The sequence below is a fragment of the Brachycentrus maculatus genome, unplaced genomic scaffold (genome assembly GCF_059751285.1).
Source record: "Brachycentrus maculatus isolate JH-2025_06_01 unplaced genomic scaffold, ASM5975128v1 h1tg000601l, whole genome shotgun sequence".
NCBI lineage: Eukaryota > Metazoa > Arthropoda > Insecta > Trichoptera > Brachycentridae > Brachycentrus > Brachycentrus maculatus.
In genome coordinates, this window is record NW_028281340.1 from 347,621 (window position 1) to 368,422 (window position 20,802).

Genomic DNA, 20,802 nt, shown 5'->3' on the forward strand with positions numbered 1-20,802 from the left:
ACAAATGATGATTATGATTAATTTGGTTGTAATTATAAATTCCTTCCGGTGAATCAGAAGCCTTGAATGCTAATAGGTAATTTTGGTAATTCGTGTTAAAAATATATAGGTATGATATAAAATCATAAATATTTCCATATCAAAGTATGATAATAAATAATCTCTGGCATATGGCGCTTATATTGTCTACGCTCTCTATGTCACTGATAAAAAATTAAAATTAAATAAATAAATAAAAATAAGAAACAGCTACTACCCCCTCTTCAAGCTTCAACGTCCCAACGACCCAACTAGAAAATTTAGAATTAGCTTCACATACGGTGTTTGAAAATGATGTGGAATGCATCGAAACACGTGTCACAGTAGATTTTAAGAAATGTTGGTATTTACTAAGTAAAACATTAATATAATAACATATAAATAAATTGTTTTTGTACTTACTCAATGAGTTACCCCCATAATTAACCCGGGCGGGTTGGGTGAGAGAGTTGTCTCCAGTGTAAGGGTAGAGATGGAAAGGGATAGAAGGTCTTTCCCGAGGATATCCTTCGAAAACTTCATCATTCCGGAAGCGCGACGTTGTCTCATCCGGAAGTCCTGACAAATAATAAACATCACGTGATCAGTGAATAATGTGTTATTCATTTTTATACACAATTTTAAATAAGTTTTCTCTGATTTCTTAATATCGTAAATATGGCGAAAATATCTTTCGTGATTATCAATTCTGGACGCTCTAATTAATGGAATCAATTATTAAGAATTTACACACAGCAAATATTTATCCGTTAGAAATAAAAACGAGTGCATTTAAATAAATATCGCTCACTCCTTTCAAGAACGTTAAAATAAAAAATAAAAACTAGATTTTTCAGGAGATCGTTTTTAAAGATTAAAAATATAATAAAATGTATTAAAAATAAATATCAAGCCACTTATTGAACTTTTTATTGTGCAACAGATCTTTTTAGGTCAAACCTGAAGATTTTTTCTCCATTTGAAAAATATTTAGTTTATTAAAAAAAATAATTAAACAATACCTTTTCTTCAAAATGCAAAAACAACACTTTTTGTCCTGTAGCGGGTAAATATTAAGTTTAAAATATTCCTCTTTTGCTGGGATATAGTACATTTTTTGGGCATTCCGAAAACATGCACAACTGAAAATTGTCGATTTTTGATTTTTGACTTTCTTGAAAGGAGTGAGCGATATATGGAAGTAGGTATATATAATATTTAGTGAGACAGTTTATTTTTTAAAAAAATCATCACAACATTTAAAGTGTGTCCAAATACTTGTTCATTAATCTGGATTTTCCCCGCCAAGGATTTAATTTTACATTTTGATATCTCAACATAGATGAAGAAGAAAATGGTAGTCTGGGTATTTACAGGACTTATGATCTGTCATAGGCTTACAAATCTGGATTTTCTCGACTCCACTTTTACATTTTAACTTGATAAAAGCTTTCTTTAATCCAACACAGATGGCTGTTGTGAGCTCATATGTACTGTGTGATGAGATTGATCAATATATCTAGGAGTTCCAAGAATTTGAGTAGTGTGGTTGTCAGTGATGGGTAGAATGGTGAATGTTGCACGTGAATAAAATGATCACTTAACTAGCATATGACAAGTCAAAAGCTCTGTACCATAAGTACCCGGAAATTTTTATTCTTCTTCATCTATGTTGAGATGTCATAATGGATGAATATTTTTGATTGAAATATAATACATATTCTTTACTTTTATTAAAAACCTGTTTCTAATACCTTAAAATAATATAATATTTATTGTGAATAGTGTTTTTTTAGTTTAAAACTACAAGGGGAGCTTTAAGGCACAGGTTGACATTTAGAGCTTCGTCATAAAAAATAGAGATAACGGAGTTCTAGCAGTTGTATGAAGTTTCACAAGGACGAACATTAATGGATCATGGAGTTGATCAATAAGGGGGGACATTGGCCCAAAAAGACCCACTAGCAAGTATAGAGCAAGGTTTTTATACATATATCAGATCAGATCGTTAATCAGAACTTGGAAAATGTTTAAATAGCAAACCATTTAACTCAATAATAGTTATTACACATATAAATATAAGAAGTATATAGATAACAAAATAATAACGAATTGTGTATAGAAACTAATTTTTAAAAAAAAATGCTCATATAGACATAGAGCGTTTGTGCACTAAGCGTAATTTTCCTGTCCAGTTTTTTATACGGTCCGGTGTAGCATGAAAAAAACGGATGATTGGCTTGTGCACTTGTCCGTCTTTCTCGATCGGTGCGTGATCACGGTGCGCGTGAACTCGATCACTCTAAATTGTTGTAGTCGCTTTATTATAAAAAACCGGCCTGCCGGTCAGTAAAATTCCGTGTTGTGCACTAGCGCTCTGAAGGTGGTTTTTCAAGAATTCGATTGTTTATAAAACCTTGTAGACTTCTGTAACTGTTCAGTCTGAGTCTGATGGGCAGCTTCTGCCTGAAGTTGCCGTGGAGCGAGTGTGAGTGCGGCGCTGGGGGGTGTGCGGACCCCACCCCGTGCGAGAAGGAGCGCGCGGGGGTGGCGAAGGACACGTGCGAGCTGTACTGCGGCACGGGCACGGGCGGCACGGGCGCCGGCGGCACGTGCAGCCCGTGCGACGTATGCGACAGGTGGGACGCCTGGGACACGTGGGGCGCGCCCCCAGAACCTCGCAGCGCCAAGAATAACGCCGCAGTAAACAGCGGCCATGACGACAGAAACCCCTGAAAAAAATGAAAAAAATGAATAAACAATCTAATTGGGTGTTCTTATTACATGTCCGCCTCCGTTGTGTAATGGTTAGCGTGTTTAGCTACCGTGGTGGAGGTCCTGGGTTCAATTTCGAGAGGGGGGGGGGGTGAAAATAAATAAATATTACTGATTTTACACTGTACTAGTCTCTGAAGCCCAGGAGTGATCACCTTGCCTTCATGCAAGTAACGATCAAGATAACAACTGCGTCGCCACGATGCAGTGCCATATGCATCATTGGGTGCAGATATGGGTTAGAAGAAGAAGAAGATTAAACATTATTTAAAAAAATATTCGCGAAAAACAGGTTTCATTTATAATGTTGTTGTATGTGACATTGCAATGTATTTTGTAATAAAAAAATATTTTACAATGAAAGATTTGTTTTTGCAACATTTTGACTATGTCCAATTTGTTCACAAATCTGGGTTTCTCCACATTTGTTTTTAATTTATTTTTCTTACGAATTGAAATACTTTCAAAAACCTTTGATTTTAATTTTAAATCGAATAGAATGAATTACTTTGAAAATAAAAACCAGGGGTTTTCAACAGTAGAATGCGTTAATGCAATTTAACTCACAAAAAATAGTTTTACACATCTATTGCGTACCAGTGGTATAACCTAGTACTAGTACTGCTATGCAACCCCCATTGTCATAGAAATTGTTACTGTCCATCTACTTACTAACAATTCTTCTTCCATTTATATTTCCAAATAGCACTAAAGTCCTTCACCCTGAACTCCTTCCCACACACATATCCCATTAAAAACATAACACTCTTTAAAACACTACTGATCAGATTCTTTCATGTAAATAACTATAGAGTTGATCGAGTGTCATTCCGATGTGGTGTCCTATGCGCCATATGGAGGCAAATAGGGATAAAAAAAATACAAAATTAAAAAAGGTTATTCTGGATCAAATTTTGTTGATGTAAAATTTTTAAATATATTATATTTTAAAATATTACGAAGTGATGCCCTATAGAATCTTTAATAACAACTATCGACTCCTGAAATCGAAAACGTTTCAACACTATCCGGTATACCAGTTATCCGCCGATTCTTTACTACTGATGATATAAAAAATACACAATGATATACCCCCAGCAGCAAGTGATAATCGATATTCAATATTTCGTAACTTGAGTAATTTAGTCGTTTAAATAATAGACTGTAATAATAATACGTACTCGTATATATCAATTCTCTTACTGTGAGTTAACTGTAGAATTTAACCACAAAATTGGTTAGCCTATTTTTAATTTAAAAAATCTGAAATGCACAACAATGGATATGTTTGTACTTGTCTTATTTAATATAAATAATATTGTTTTATGAAAACAATAAAAGAGACAAGATTATCACACAGATACTTGTACACAAATAAATAGCATGAACCAATTATTGTAATCACCTTGAAACGAATTCGTGTAAACCAATTTTACCTGCAAAATTAAATTATTTTTATCCAGGTATTTCATTCAACGATATTTTCACTGTTAAAATTTGGCATATAAATATTGTGGAAATTGGCATTATGTGTTTTAATCATAAAACACACACATGGACATACCATAGCTAAAAACAATGTTATCTAAAAACGCTGGATTAAAGTTCATAGTTTTTGAAAGTATCGTCAGAAGAGTAATAAATATAATATGATATGGTATCTTTAAATTTTCGGTAAAGATTTTTTATTGAGTAATTTACTTTATAGATTACCTACCTACGTTTGTAAAATGCTTACACTGCATCACAGGGCTATATCAAATTATGTTTTGACCAATAATTTGTGTACATAATATAGCTACATTTTTAAAAAACCATTTTTAAATTTGTTTCTTCACACTGAAAAGCAAATTTAATGTACGAATGAAAACAATTTTACAAATCATTTGTTGAGTCTTGGTATTTGGTAAAAAATAAAGCGTATACAAATATTTTCAGGGCCTTCGCATGCTGATAGCACATCTGTGGGTTACAATGTTTATGTTTTTTAATCCTTCGTGATGAGTGAGTTGCCAATACAGGGCGCTAAGGGACATTTTCTTTCCATCACATAATTTCAGTGCTATAGTGCCCTAAAGATGACCCCCGTAGTGATGGCTGAAAAGCCGATAAGAAGTACAATCGTTAAATGCCAAAAAAAACCTAGAAACACGAAATCTTCTTCTTCTTTTTCATGAGCCCTCTGAACTCCACTGCTGGATATAGGCCTCTTCCCCTTCCTTCCATTTCCTCCCTCGGTTGTTGCTTGCATCCAGTTTTTACACCCCACAGCGACTATGTCGTCGGACCATCTTTTGGGGTCTTCCGACACCTCTTTTGTTCTCCCAAGGTCTGCATCGTACTATTAAATACGTAATAGTACGTTACATATGATCACTATCTCACAAAATGTAAATTTGGAAGCAGTCTGTTTTAGAAAATAACCCTACAATTATTATGTATGAATTTATTATTGGTGTTACATTTTATTTATCAGATTACAGTTGAAGGCTCTAAGTGGGCCACAAGGTCTGGCGATCTGTAAAGATGCAATTGATTGCAATTGTGTTCTATCGTATCATCTTTGTGGATAATTTATAACAGAGTCGTGGTGATGTAATCCTTTGATAGTCATTTATTTATTGCGGCAAGACAATCTCACTTCGATATCGTCAATAACAATTAAAGTAGGTAGTGTGAATTACATGGAGGAGGAAAATGTTATATTGGCCCGTTATTAATGGAATAGAAACCGATTGATTTATGCTTCTAAAGTTTCATCGAAGAAAATACAAATTAACGATTGAAAGAAGAGCATATCAACCAATATTAAACGGAAACTCGCAAACATCTAATTCATTAAGCGATCGTGCCAGATGTGTCCAGATTTTATAAAAAAAGAATATGCATTGAAATTTTTTTTTAAATATATTTTTGAACTTCTTACCTTTCAACAACTCTTTTCTTCTCAAATTCAAATATTTATTTCAAAGAATATTTTTTTTGTTTAATATAAAAACGGTGTTTTAAGTGAAAAAATTAGTTACGTTAAATGTCACCCGGGTTTCAAGAAAATTGAGTTGCAATTTATCGTATATTGGACCTTAATTGATCACTTTATACACGTGTAACATTCATTATTATACCCATGATTGACAACCACACTACCAAAATTATCTGATAATAAAATAATACTAACCTTAATCATAGATGGTGCCGAAAACTGGCATGTGAAAGATGTTGTCAATTAAACCATAAATACAACTTCCAAAATTTGAGTATTGAGGTTGTCAACTACGGGTAGAATGGTTAATGTTAAAATTGTATAAAGTCAATTAAACCACCATATGATAGGTCGTAAGCTCTGTAAATTCCCAGACTTACATATTCTTCTTCATCTATGTTGAGATGTCAATATATCATTTCAAATAGTAAGTGTACATTATATCAATCAAAAATACGTTGATTAAATTTCGAAATGAGTCAACAAACGGCTTGAAATTGTTAATGTGATTTATCCGCATTAGCATATGATTTTATCTCACGAATTAACATTTTCTTACTTTATTAGTGTGATTTTAGAATCTTAATACACTCGATCAGTGAATGGCTGAAATTGCACAGATAAACCACGATATGATTTTAACAAGAGCAGTCTACAGTAATACAGGAGTTAAAAAAAAAAATGAATACACCATAAAAATTTTCGGAATCGTGATTATTAATTTTGGTGAGCATTAAAATGGAATAGGGCTGTTAAAATACAGAATTTACTTATTTATTTATTGCATTTCTCTCATATTCAATACGTAAATCTATTTTTGTAAGCCAAGATTCAGTTTTGAATCATCGGATGGTCCTTTTTTACTATGTGAATTTTAAGAAATTACATAAAATAGGTAAACGTTTAATTATACTACTTTATTGCTGAAGGAGTTTCTGAAGGAGTTTTCCGAAGTTGGATTCTTCTACACCTTTAGCAATAGTATTCTAGCTTATTTTCTATTTTTGTTAATGTATACGATTTAAATTGAGGTTTGTAATGTGTATATTATCTATAAATAAAATAAATTGAAATTGAAATGGAAATTGAAAATTGCAATTCAAAACGTACCTGCTACAATATTTTAACTTTGAAGTCATTTTAGTGTTTAATAAAGGGTTTTTTGTGACTTCAAAACTTTTGATTTCTCAATAAGATCCTACTAGAAATAATATGAAATAAATAAATACGAGGGTTGTTCAATAATTGCGTAGACTGACGTCATAAAACAAAATTTACTTTATTTAAAAGTTAAATGTCTTGGTCCCCTTCAAGGTAGTTATTTTTCTGACGCACACAGTTATTACCTTTGGAAACAGTCCCAGAACGCTTCTTTTGTGAGGTCCTTCAACTCCTTTGTCGTATTTGCTTTAATTTTGGGAATCGTCTCAAATATTCTTCCTTTCAAAGATCTTTTGGGTTTGGGTTACAAGAATAAGCCAGAAAGCAAGATTAGGTGAGTAAGATAGGCGGTCGAGTGTTTGGCCAAAAACTCATGAGTTCTGAAACCTGAATGGGCTGGAGCGTTGTCGTTTCATGAGCTTCAGCTTCTTCTTATTTAGAAAAAAACATAAACACTTTAATTCAATCATAAATAGGTGTCGACACTTTTATGTAAGCCTGAAAGGCTTGTGTTTAACCCTTTCAGTACGTTTTTAAAAAAAAAGGAATATTCATGGCACTAAATATTCCTTGCTAATTTGGTTTGACGAGAAAAACAAATATTTAAATAAATGATCATATTATTTATTGATTTTTGCAAAATGAAAATTGGGACATATTGTCCCAATAGTATTTATAACAAAATAGTAGCAATTAAAGTAAAATAGTGGAGAATATAAAATATACTACTACTACTACTACTACCATCACGCCGTTTCCCCGCAGGGGTAGGTAGAGAGGATGGAACGCCACACTCTTCTGTCCTGACATACACTCCTAGCCTCCTTCACATCCATACATCTAGTCATACATGCCCTCCGATTACGCAGACTTTTGACACCGCCAGATTTTAGGTTCTGATTAATCTGATCGTGCCAAGTCTTTTTCGGTCGATATATAAAATATATGTTGCACTAAAAAGAAAAAAAAACACAGGTTTGGACTTGTTTACGAGCCTATGACCGTACAGCACTAAAATCCCAGATCCCAATGCATTTGTAGGCATCTAAATTATTTTAGTAATTATTAGAAATTCTCTGGGACAATATGTCCCTACAGTATTAAAAGGGTTAAAAAATAGGAATAGTTTTTTTGCAGAGCGGGGTTCGAATTAAAAAAAATAGACTTACTCTGAGATCTCAGAGTAAGTCTATTTTTTTTAATTCGAACCCCGCTCTGCAAAAAAACTATTCCTATTTTTTAAACCTTTTAATACTGTAGGGACATATTGTCCCAGAGAATTTCTAATAATTACTAAAATAATTTAGATGCCTACAAATGCATTGGGATCTGGGATTTTAGTGCTGTACGGTCATAGGCTCGTAAACAAGTCCAAACCTGTGTTTTTTTTTCTTTTTAGTGCAACATATATTTTATATATCGACCGAAAAAGACTTGGCACGATCAGATTAATCAGAACCTAAAATCTGGCGGTGTCAAAACCTACAAAAATATTTAAACAAGGATTTAAAATATATAAATATATTTGATTTTCTTTTTGTTGTTGTTTTTATTTCGAGACAAGCGTAGTTCGATCCGGCCCTGTGCAGAGTTAACTCACGATTAGTGCATCTCACATCGGATCGCCTTCACCACATTTCAGTGTTATGTTATAATTTAAGTGCGGTGTGAGCTCTTCTTGCGCGTATTAACTTCACTTACCTCATCGATACTCAATACTACAATCCGTTTCGCAATACCCAGTAAACGGTAGATATGGGTATGGCCTATTTAGCGCCGATACAACCGATTACCGTATCCAAACTATTATAAGTAATGTGTTTATAATATTGCATTGTTTATCGACATCGGGAACATTAACATTCGAACATCTATCATACAACGATGTATGATCGATGTTCGAATGGTGAAATTGAGGAAAGAATCAAGTCTGAGATAAGCTTGATAGAACATTAACATTCGAATATCTATCATACAACAACGATGTATGATCGATGTTCGAATGGTGAAATTGAGGAAAGAATCAAGTCTGAGATAAGCTTGATAGAACATTAACATTCGAATATCTATCATACAACAACGATGTTTGTATGATAGATGTTCGAATGGTGATATAAGGAAAGAATGCAAGTCTGATATAAGCTAAATAGAACATTTACATTCGAATATCTATCATACAACAATATCTATTATGATAGATGTTCCAATGGTGATATAAGGAAATAATGCAAGTCTGAGTTAAGCTAGATAGGACATTAACATTCTAATATCTATCATACAACAACGATGTATGATAGATGTTCGAATGGTGATATAAGGAAAGAATGCAAGTCTGATATAAGCTAAATAGAACATTAACATTCGAATATCTATTATACAACAACGATGTATGATCCATGTTCGAATGGTGATATAAGGAAAGAATGCAAGTCTGATATAAGCTAGATAAGACATTAACATTCTAATATCTATCATACAACAACGATGTATGATAGATGTTCCAATGGTGTCATAAGGAAAGAATACAAGTCTGAGATAAGAATTATCGATAAAATTAAGAAATGTATACTGGTTAGTAAGTTAAGGCCAAACTCGCATTTATAAAACTCAGTTGGCTTTCGACAATGCATATAGAGCTGGACGTCTGGACACCAATTTTTTTAAATACAAATTATTTTGTTTTTGTTTTTTAGAATATGTATTGAAAAAATATTTTTATAATTTTTTTATAACTCATTACCTTTCTATAACTGTTTTCTTTTCAAAACCGTGTATATTTATTTTGAATAAAATCTTATTTTTTCAATTAAAAAACAAGGTTAAAAAAATAATAACGTCAATTGTTTAAAGAAAATTATTGCTATTTAACAAATAATTGGTCTTAAGACAAAAGGGAAAGTTGTAGTAATAAAGATATGTTTATAACTGCGAGGACGATATAAATTAAATAATAGATTTGATTGATTTCATGATATATCCATTAGTTTTATATTATATAAATAATTAATGTTAATTTTTATAATAACGCACTTCTAGTTCAAAGTTATCATTATTATTAATTACTCCCACATAATACAAGAAAGCAGCTCCCAGCAAAGCACACAAATCACAATTAACACACTTTATGGAAACGTAGAACTAACATACGAGTAAAACTATATACACATTGAACTGAAAGATACAAAACTCAGAAACACATCAAACAAAACTTAACGTATATCCTTTTTGGTCAAAAGAACTTTGCAAAATTATTATGCAATATAGTGTACAACCTGCTTCCATTATCCGTAAAGTCATAAAAACGAAACCCTTTTAGGATGTATGTTAGATCCGAACCCCGGATTATTTTTACATAGGTACTCGAGATGTGAAAAAATGTAAAAGAATTTCGATAATCATGCAATAAAGTTGCACGACCTCCTTCCATAAACCATTAATAATTAATAAAATCATTAATAGCGAAATTCAGTATAAAAAAGCTGTTCATAAATTGATAAGGTAAGTGGGTAGATCTGAAATAGATCACATCATTTGCCTATGTCGTATTTGATTGCATATCATAAACATTTTTCTTTCATATAGTTTTATAAGTATTGTAAAATGTGCCCTCGACAAAAACTCAGTGAGGGCATATTGCTGTGATGTATAATTTGTAATTATGTGTATGATGAAATATAAGTAAACAAATTAAATGAAAGTACTGTGTGTTTTTTGAGTGTTCAATTCAAGGAATGTCATGTTGCCAACGCGGATACGGAGACACCATATTACGAAGAAGAGAAAAAATGCGTGTGTTGTTCCACTGCAGCGTTGCTAAAATACACAATCTAAATACTCCATTTGCTTCGCCATTGTACATCGCAATCCTGGTTCACACCGAATTAAATCATATAAAAGAACTCGTGATTCGGAGTAATACTTTCTGGTTCACATAGTGTTGACATCTTCTTTATTCTGCCAAGGTCACATTTAGAAATAATTATATAATAAATAGAACAACACTTCTATTTCCTAGTTAATTGACAACAGCATCTTTTATCTTCAAAAAAACTTAATTATAATGTCAATCAGTTTCAAAGCAAAAAGCTCCTTCCTTCCTCAAGACTAATTAATACTAAAAAACCTACTACACAAAAAAACAAATATTTGGCGGTCAGCAGGTAAGAATTTCTAACCATCTATCATTTTTTCAATCAATTCTTATAATAATTATCCAATGAAGTAGAAAACTCTATGTTAAAATCATTTTTTGTATACATACAGAATATTTTTTTACAAATCCGCGGTTTTCTTAAAGCTTAAACAATTTTTTTCTGACTATCATAATAAATTATGGATATGAGGTAAAATTAACATTGGATTGAAGAAAACAAATGAGAATACCCTTTTTAAATTGATTATTTTAAGCTGCATAGAAAAAAAATCTATCAACTTTGTAATTCAACTTTCGGAAGCACGGATAATTATATGAAAAATAAATGAAAACGAAAAATTTAAAAGGGAGATATCAAGACCTTTACAAAGAAACGAAAATTATTCTGAAATTAAAATGAGGAACTTCAATTTATCTTTCATTCCCGGTGCTGCAAATTCTATATATTTAAGTACAAGGGGGTAAGTAATTATTATTTATGGTTATTGATGAGACGATATCTCTGCGTTAATGATAAAAACTAAATAAACCAAAAACAAAATTGTTCTTAGAGATATTACCGGCTTTACCGTCACGGGTATCGCAAACAAATCGGCGGGCTGTCATTTTAATTCGCGAATTCATTCCTATCTGTAAAAAAGGATTTCAGATATTATATTTTATATAAAACAACCTTTAACGTTTTATGACTGTTTTCGTATCTTTCATTGGAATAAATCAATATGTGATGATTGATTATTCATTTGGCTTTATATCATTCTCTTTTCTGTTCAGTTTAATGCTTAATTAATTCAATAAGCTCAAACTACAAGGAATTTCAATGCTTAATTTTTTAAAAGGGTTTCAACGGAATGCATAGCCGTTTCGAAACTGGATTAAAATGTTCAATAATTAAGTCGTGCCGCATACCTCGGGATGAACCAAATGCTCCTCTACCTGCTAATCATCGCCAACGGAAAGGAATTTAGTCGATCGATTATTCTTGCGCAAATATCGCTCTAAATACAATCACGATCATAATCCAGACAACAACGAAGGCCATGCGGCGAAATGTAGCAGATTACTGGTGCGATTCTCAAAACCTAGTGGTAATAGGTATAGAAAATGAACATCAAACAAAACTACTAAGCGGATCCTTGCTCTGTACATCCTTCCTTCACTTAGATAAAATTGAGCTATTTTGCCTGGCGGGAAAATCCAGGTACCTACATAATAAAACGAAATCGAATATGGCGACTACAAATGATGTGCAATGGAAGGTTTTCAAAATGTTTTTCAACCTTCAGATGTGTGACGATAATATAAGCTATCCACAACCATCATTAACCATAGAAACATCACCATAACCAAATTCAAATTCTGCCGCGAATGTATACAAAATCACATATAAAAAGTAATATAAACAATATGTCCACTAAATTATTTATGATTTCTAGCAGCTATTATTATTAGCCGGTAGAATTTCCGTCCCAATATTCTTCTTCGTTGGTTGCGATCTTTGAGATGATTGGTTTGCTTTTTACATACATGGTCAGTCTCCACCCGTATTTGTCCTTCGCTCGTCTCTTCAACTCGGCGTACCTGCTACAGCGCATGTCGGTGATAATTTGGTCCAGTTGTTTAAGCTGATCGTCCTCTGTAGTTTGTGCCTTCGCACATGCCCTCCGCAATCGTAAGAAGCAGGCCTGGGTGTCTTATATTATGGCCTATCCATTTGGCTTGCTGTTGTGTTACTTTGTTTGGTAAGCATCTAGACCAGTGGTCTGCAAACTCAATAAGGATGTGAACTGCTTTCAGAAATTGAACCTGTCTGGTAAGCCTCCTATACAAATTCCCTCTTTATAGTTTTTTATCATCGGCCCTTATCGTACCATACATAATATTTTTATACCAATTTAAATAAATTAGAATATCAAATTTACTTTAAAGGCAACCTTTTAAGCATTTCATTGAAATTAAGTATAATTTTTATTTATTATGGAGTTCAGTTATAAAATTTACTCGTCAAATTTAATATTGTACGCGAACCACCGAAAAAGCCTCGGCGAGCTACCGGTAGCTCACGAGTTACCGTGTGGCGATCAGTGATCTACCCAGCCCTGCTTAATACCTCGTTGTTAAATTCATGTATCGACTAATGAATCTCCAACGTGTGCCCGTAGCACCAAATCGTCATTTAAAATCTGCTACAGCTAGAGAAATGGGCCAAATTATATTGTACAAAGAATATGAAAATATGATTCAGAATAGGTCTCCATTACGAATATAATGCACACTTTCGTGTTAATACGGGCGTTTGTGGGAATCTCGATATTTCCCAAATTACTCTTCACATTAAACGCTATGTAATGAATTTCATCTTACCGCCATTATATAAAGCTAGACGTACGCATTTCGAAACAGCGGATGACTTGATAAATCGTATTTTCATAGCTTCACGCGGAAGCTTCAGACAATGGAACTAGATTTAAGAAACAAAATCAATAAATTAAGCAAAGAGATAGGTTTATTTGCGAAATTTTCAAATGACAAGCGTTTTTAAATTGAAACATAATCCAGTTTAATTGATAAATTTCTACTTTTAATTTATATAATCAAACATAGTGCAGTATAAAGGTGCATAAAAATTTATTTATACATATCTCCAAAGCAAGACCGAGAAAATTTCTAATAAACATTCATGTACATACGTATATCATGTAATCAAATATTTTTTTCCATACATTCATTAAAAAAATACAGTTTTCCAATCGCTCATATCTCTTTGTTTAATGATATTATTTCAAATAAGTTTATATTTAGGAAATAATCGTCAATCTTCGAAACGTTTTATTTCACATATGTAACAGTTAACAGTACAAGTACTTGTTTTGTAATACTTGTATGTAAGTGTAACTTGCTGTAACTGACAAATTAAAAATTCCCAAATAAAATAAAACGAAAGTAAAATCTAATTAATCTACAATTCTACGATTTACGCTTACTTAAACCCAAATGACCCTTTTTACACTGGAAAATTTAAAGGTAATTTGATTTGTTGTAATGAAATTGCAGACTCCCCCATATAGCATAACACGGCCAACCCTAAGGTTTGATAATGTCCTAAGAGGACGAAACGCGTCACGTATAAACATATAAGTACATAAATAAATGTATAATTCAATCCAACAAACCTTGTTTAATTTTGGATATATTACCCAACAATTCAATATGGAATTCTACCAACTGTCTGCAGTTACAATAAACAACCCTAAGGTGTTCTACCTTGGGGTTGGCCGAGAGATGGATTGACAACTGGGAATCGACATCGAGGCTAATCCCTCTTAAAAACAGGCCACAAAGCCTACACCAAGAAGAAGATGAAGAATGATATTTAATTTTGAGTACAAATTTTTCTTTTGTGATCGTAAGAGGGGTCAAATTTGTAAAATCCTAAATTTACAATCCAATGCAATAAAATTTCACATTTAATTTCATTTGCTTCAAACAATACATTGAATTTTTCGATCAGTAGACATTCCGGTAATTGAGTATTCGGGCTGGTCGTCATTCGGGCAGATCGTCATTCGGGCAAATCGCCATTCGGGCATATCGTAATTCGGGTAGTTAGTTAACCATCCTACAGATGGCCATTCGGGTAGATCGCAATTCAGGTAGTCAGTTGGCCACCCTACAGATAGCCGTTCGGGCAGTTGGGATTTAATTGATTGTCTCATTGCCGTTTTAGAGGATGATGTAGAATTGAAAAAATAAAATAATTTAATTCGATGCCACGGAAAGAAACAGCAAAGAAAATGTTCATTAATTCACCAAAACTTGTTCTTGAATTCTCGAAAGGTGTTAATCTGATTGATTGATTGAGAGTATAGAGGTTAATTTGTTTTGCATAAAAATAAACGATTGATATTAGGAAATATATACGTTATAACATATAAATACTAGACGTACATACATGATATTAAACCATATCTATACGAAATCGATTACACGCATATGTACGCGTACATTGAACACAATATAAAATGTAATTTAATGTTTATAAGTTCAATCAATCATCGCTTTTATAAAATCAAAGTAAAAAAGAATACACGTTTTAATTACTAAACTGATTAAAAAAAACATTAAAGTTCAGGGATGTTATATGAACAATATTAATGATGCCTTAGATTAAAGATGTTACATTATTTCGTTATTTAGTTCATTCATAAATATTCCGCAAAATATGTGCAGTAAGGTGCGTAGTTTAAAATAATACAAAAAATAAAATATATTTCAACCCATTTAAGCTCATAAATATTAAGCATAGTATCTTTAAGATTTGTATTGAATTTATCATGGGTTACCAGGATATGAAAATCAAATATTTTTTAAACCAAATTACATATTTTTAAGTAGACTTAACCTATTTTAATTTTAATTTTGCACATAAGCGCATGTTTAATATATTTAAGATAGTTTATAAGTATCCTTGAAGATGTTAAGATGTCTTCGAAACTGATAAGATATACGATACGGTTTTAAAAATAAAATAGTTTAATAAGTTGCGATTTATCGAATACTGGGCCTTAAAGCCAAGTATTCCTTAAGTCGCAACTTTATTTTCTCCAAATCTAGGTAACATTTTACGTAAATAAATAAGCAAATAAATAAATAAATAAATAAGTAAATAAGTTAATAAATAAATAAGTAAATAAGTAAATAAGTTTTTCTGCGAACTAATTACTTATTTGAAAAGTAAAGAGTTATTGACAGGTAAGGAATTAAAAAAAAACTAAATATGTTTTTTCTATATATCGCTCACTCCTTTCAAGAACGTCATAAATCAAAAATCGTAAATTTTCAGTTGTGCATGTTTTCGGAATGCCCAGAAAATGTACTATATCCCAGCAAAAAAAGCATATTTTTAACTTAATATTTACCCGCCACAGGGCAGAAAGTGTTGTTTTTGCATTTTGAAGAAAATGTATTCTTTAATTATTTTTTTGAACATACTGAATATTTTTCAAATGGAGAAAAATCCTTCAGGTTTTACCTAAAAAGATCTGTTGCACAGTAAAAAGTTCAATAAGTGGCTTGATATTTATTTTTAATACATTGTATTATATTTTGAAACTTTTAAAACGTTCTCCTGAAAAATCAAGTTTTTTGATTTATGACGTTCTTGAAAGGAGTGGGCGATATGTACTTATATTCTAAAAAACAAAAAATATCAAATTTACATTTTACAGAAAAATTGAGCGTGAGCACACGACCAGCTCTGAGCGTGGCTGAACGCATTCTGATTTGAACGCTTGAGATCTAAGCCTCAAAGCATAAAGGTATATTTAAAAATAACGTACGCAATAAAATCTTTTATCTCGAGCGCTTTCGAACGAAAAGCTCTCGTGCGCAACACACAGCGGACAAAGCGCCCCAGCTGTCTATTAGTGTTTTATGACTTAATACGATACTCCATTAGATTTGGCAAGTGCGGCATTCACAAGGCTCACGTGACCGCTACGAGGAGAACGCGGCGCGAATGTTATTTACTTTCGTAGTAGACTTGTGGCGCATAAACAAATCGGAGTTTGCCTTTTTCTGACCCAGTGGTCGACAAACGTATTAAACAAAGAGCCAACTATACACATCGAGACAATAATATTTTTTCTTGAGAGCCAAATTCGTTCGTAATTCTTCTTCTTACCCGTATATACAACCAATGGTGCATAGAGCACTGTATCATTTCGACGCAGTATTATCTCGATCGTTAATTGCACGAAGGCAAGGTGATCAGCCCCGCGCATCAGGTATCAGTCCAGGGTGATATTAAATAAATTTGAAAGTGAAATTCATCCATGTTTATTTTGACTCCCGTGGAAATCGAACCCGGGTTCTCCAGCATGGTGGCCAGATGCGTTAACCACTACACACGAAGGTGGACAGTTCTTGTACACCTTAATGAAAATTACACACAATACAGGTACACACACAATAAAACTTGATTTCATACTTAATAAAGATTATATTCATTGATATATTTTTTTTAAAGTAACGTGATAATAAAAACACAACTTATAAAGGTGGGACTGATCGGAGTCATTTCGTCGTAACGTAACACGTTACGATGCCAGCATTCGTATAGTCAATACAGCGAGCCGAGCGTTCCGAGTACTCCATCCGATGCCGGATGCTCGCCGCGAATGTTACATTACGATGAAATGCTCCGGTCAGTTCCCACCTTTACGAATTATGTCCTAGCATCTCCTTTGAAAGTTTGATCAAGTCAGGTTTGAAGAGCCTTCCCGCGGATATTTGTGCCGGAGCCGCACTTAAAAGGGCAAAGAGCCACTGCGGCTCCGGAGCCACACTTTGCCGACCAATGTCCCAATGTCTGTGGCCGTCTGTGGCCGGCTGGTCAGCACCGCGAAATGAAAGTGAATCACTCGGCGTTGTGACAACATTACGCAACACAAATATGCATTATTTTAATCCGTTACAATTTATATTTCACTAATAGCGCACGCACGACATTCCCCGTGTCCAAAGAAGTACAGTTTCATTATTGTTAAATAATAAATATGACATTATTGAATGGTATCGCTTACGAAAGTCCATCCAATCTGTCGGGCGCTGTTGGTCGGATCTGTTGTGATTGCGATCTTAAATTAATATCGATACACGTTCACATTTCTAAGCAACTAGGGGCAGATCACTTCGACAGTTTTATCAGATAAGTATCGAAAGGTTCTGCAAAATTCTCACTAAGGATAAATTGAGTAAGACTTGTCTGCAAATAATATTTTTTCACAAGATCAATCCTTCCTCACTAATTATATGCCACAGTAGTAGACATTGAAAGTGAATAATAAGAGCGTTTCTCTGAATTACTAAAATGGTCCAGTGGCGAATGTTCCTACTTACATGATAAGATAGATTACTGCTCACAACTGAAGGGTTGTAACTAGCATGAATTTTGCATAATTTTGCATCTAGTTAGTATAAATACACACGAACCAATATTGACTTAGTAGCCTGCAAAGATTTCTCATCTTCTTTATAAGAAGATTCAGTCTCATAAACATAGAAATATTTTAAAGAATTTATTTGTATTTTACTAATTATTCGGAATTCACAACTAGCAGAGAAAAATACGAAATAATGAATTAATTTATAAAAAGTAATTATTTTTCCAGTATGGGGTGTTTTAAAACAATATTCATTATTTTTCGACTGGATCGAAATGAAGAAATGAAGACCTGTAACTGTTTATGATAACTTGTCAGATCTAGTGTAGGTATATCCCACGAACTATAAATTATTAATCATAATAACCTGTTCACCTGCAAAGTGGTCAGAAACGTACAAAATTTTTGTATGGTATGAAATATAATTATTTTAATTCGTATTCTTATATTAAAAATGCCCGTTTTAAAAACACTGAGAAATAAAAGATTGCTTTAAAATAAAATAAAACGACTATTGTCTACATGGAGGCTTCCGATGGATATCAATTTCAACTGTTAAAGATGCATGATGACACTTCAAAATCGGATCGAGTGATCGTGATTTTCGTTTTAATTTAATTAATACCTAGAACATTAAATCTTTTTTGACAAAATTATATTCTTCCTATTTCATTGATGACAAAACAGCATCTCTCCGTATCTCGAGTAACTCATTGGTAAAGTACCTCGGTGATCTCAAAAACGAGTAAGTATATATATCGACTTGAAAAAAAGGAAGAGATCAAAGTTATCAAAAATATTACCTTTTATTATGTGAAGCTAAAAACTTACCTAAATATTATTATTCACTCGCTTAACGAGATAAGCCTGCCCTTAAGCAGAAATACGAATATTGGCTAATTTCATTGTAAATTAAATTAAATTTCCAATACGATGATAAGCCAATTATCTGTAACTAGCATTAATTAGCTACAAATTGGTGACCTAAATATAAATTACATATCGAATAACATATTTTTTTTCATCTTACAAAGAACTCTGCAACGAGTATTTACTTTAAAATTATGCAAGTCATACTGTTGTAGATTGTTTTATCTATAGGTCATAATGACAGAAAATAACGTTGCACATTTTCACAAAATTAAATGTGTCGTAAAAGAATAATGGCTCTGTTATATCCATATTATAACTAAACTCTTTGTACTATAATAAATCGTGATCCAACAAAATAGTTGAGAATTTGTAACATAACTGGATAAATCAAATACTTGCATTAATGGACGTTTTAAAATAGATGATAATTATGAATGCAACATATTTGAATGTCGGTAATGTAATCGTTTCGTTATTTACTAAAATAAAACAAATAATTAACGAGTGTAATATACTGATAAATATGTGGTAAGAATTAGCTTTTTTATGAATAAATGCTGATGTTTTTAAAATCGTTTTTTTAAGCTCTCTTTGAAACCCTACATGTGCCATGTCCGTATTTGTTATTTGAAAGTAAATCCCAAAACAGGCAAGAAAATATATCGCTCACTCCTTTCAACAACGTCATATATCAAAAATCGACAATTTTCAGTTGTGCATGTTTTCAGAATGTCCAGAAAATGTACTATATCCCAGCAAAAGCGGCATATTTTTAACTTAATATTTACCCGCAGCAGGACAGAAAGTATTGTTTTTGTATTTTGAAGAAAAGGTGTTGTTTAACCATTTTTTAAATATCCTAAATATTTTTCAAATGGAGAAAAAACATTCAGGTTTTACCAGAAAAATTCTGTCGCAAAGTAAAAAGTTCAATAAGTGGCTTGATATGAATTTTTAATACATTTTACTATATTTTTAAACTTTAAAAACGATCTCCTGAAAAATTCAGTTTTTTGATATTTGACATTGTTGAAAGGAATGAGCGATATATTTTTTCAATTGCGTTAAAAGATGTAACCATGCATATTTTTTTCAGCTTTTTGTCCCGTCGTACTCGTGAGAAAATAATGAGACAGGTGGAAATGCTTGAGTTCACCGGTATATTTATGAGAATTAACCTCTCGAGTAGTGAAATATTCATGAAAAGGTTGTGGGACCCTACAAAGTGAGATTTTTTAAATGTTTTTATTTTTTAAGATTTAATATCTACATACGCTATCTGACCTAGTATTTTATAGCCCCGCGGTTGGGGCGGTACGCACGAAGAGGAAGAGGTTAATTTTCTACGAATTGTCGTAGCGTTTTATTTCATGGATGCCAAAATGCTGTCCAAAATATCAGTAAGAATAGCGAATAACACGAGTAACACATTAACGTAGGTTAGGTACTGAGAGTACATGAGATTACCATAGAGTAAAAATGTTCGAATATTCACAAAAAATGTTTCATCTGTTAAATTGAACTGAGAAGGACACCAAAAGTTACAAGTCACCTAATTAGATCTGTTATATTTAATTACACAAAGTTACACTGTATATATGGTATACTATGTAATATAAGGTCCATGGTCGACATATATTGTGTATCCTTAATCGCTATTTCTACAATACTCATTAAATGAACGCTGTGATAGCGGAATCAGAGTACATGAGTCATTGGGATTTGTCTTTTTGTTATTCAAACCTAGGTTCGCTCGGTTTCCTAATGTCTTCTATACGCATACTATAATATTGGATAAAAAGTATCTCGTATATTTTCGCAAAAAGTCGACGTGGATCCGAAAATATCGCAATCTGTATTCAGTTACTCAATTGTAGCAAAGTACACCGAGTAAA

At 32.6% G+C, this 20,802-nt stretch overlaps 1 protein-coding gene across 1 annotated transcript in view; it reads right to left on the bottom strand.

The window, feature by feature from the left end:
• Nucleotides 1-20,802, bottom strand: part of LOC148301153 (uncharacterized) — an 83,261-nt gene that overhangs the window by 13,692 nt on the left and 48,767 nt on the right. The window contains exons 2-3 of the mRNA XM_088273734.1: nucleotides 2,435-2,750; nucleotides 442-597 (exon numbers count right to left, since the gene is read on the bottom strand). Coding sequence (XP_088129860.1) covers nucleotides 442-597; nucleotides 2,435-2,750 — 472 coding nt within the window. The remainder of the gene's footprint in view (nucleotides 1-441; nucleotides 598-2,434; nucleotides 2,751-20,802) is intronic.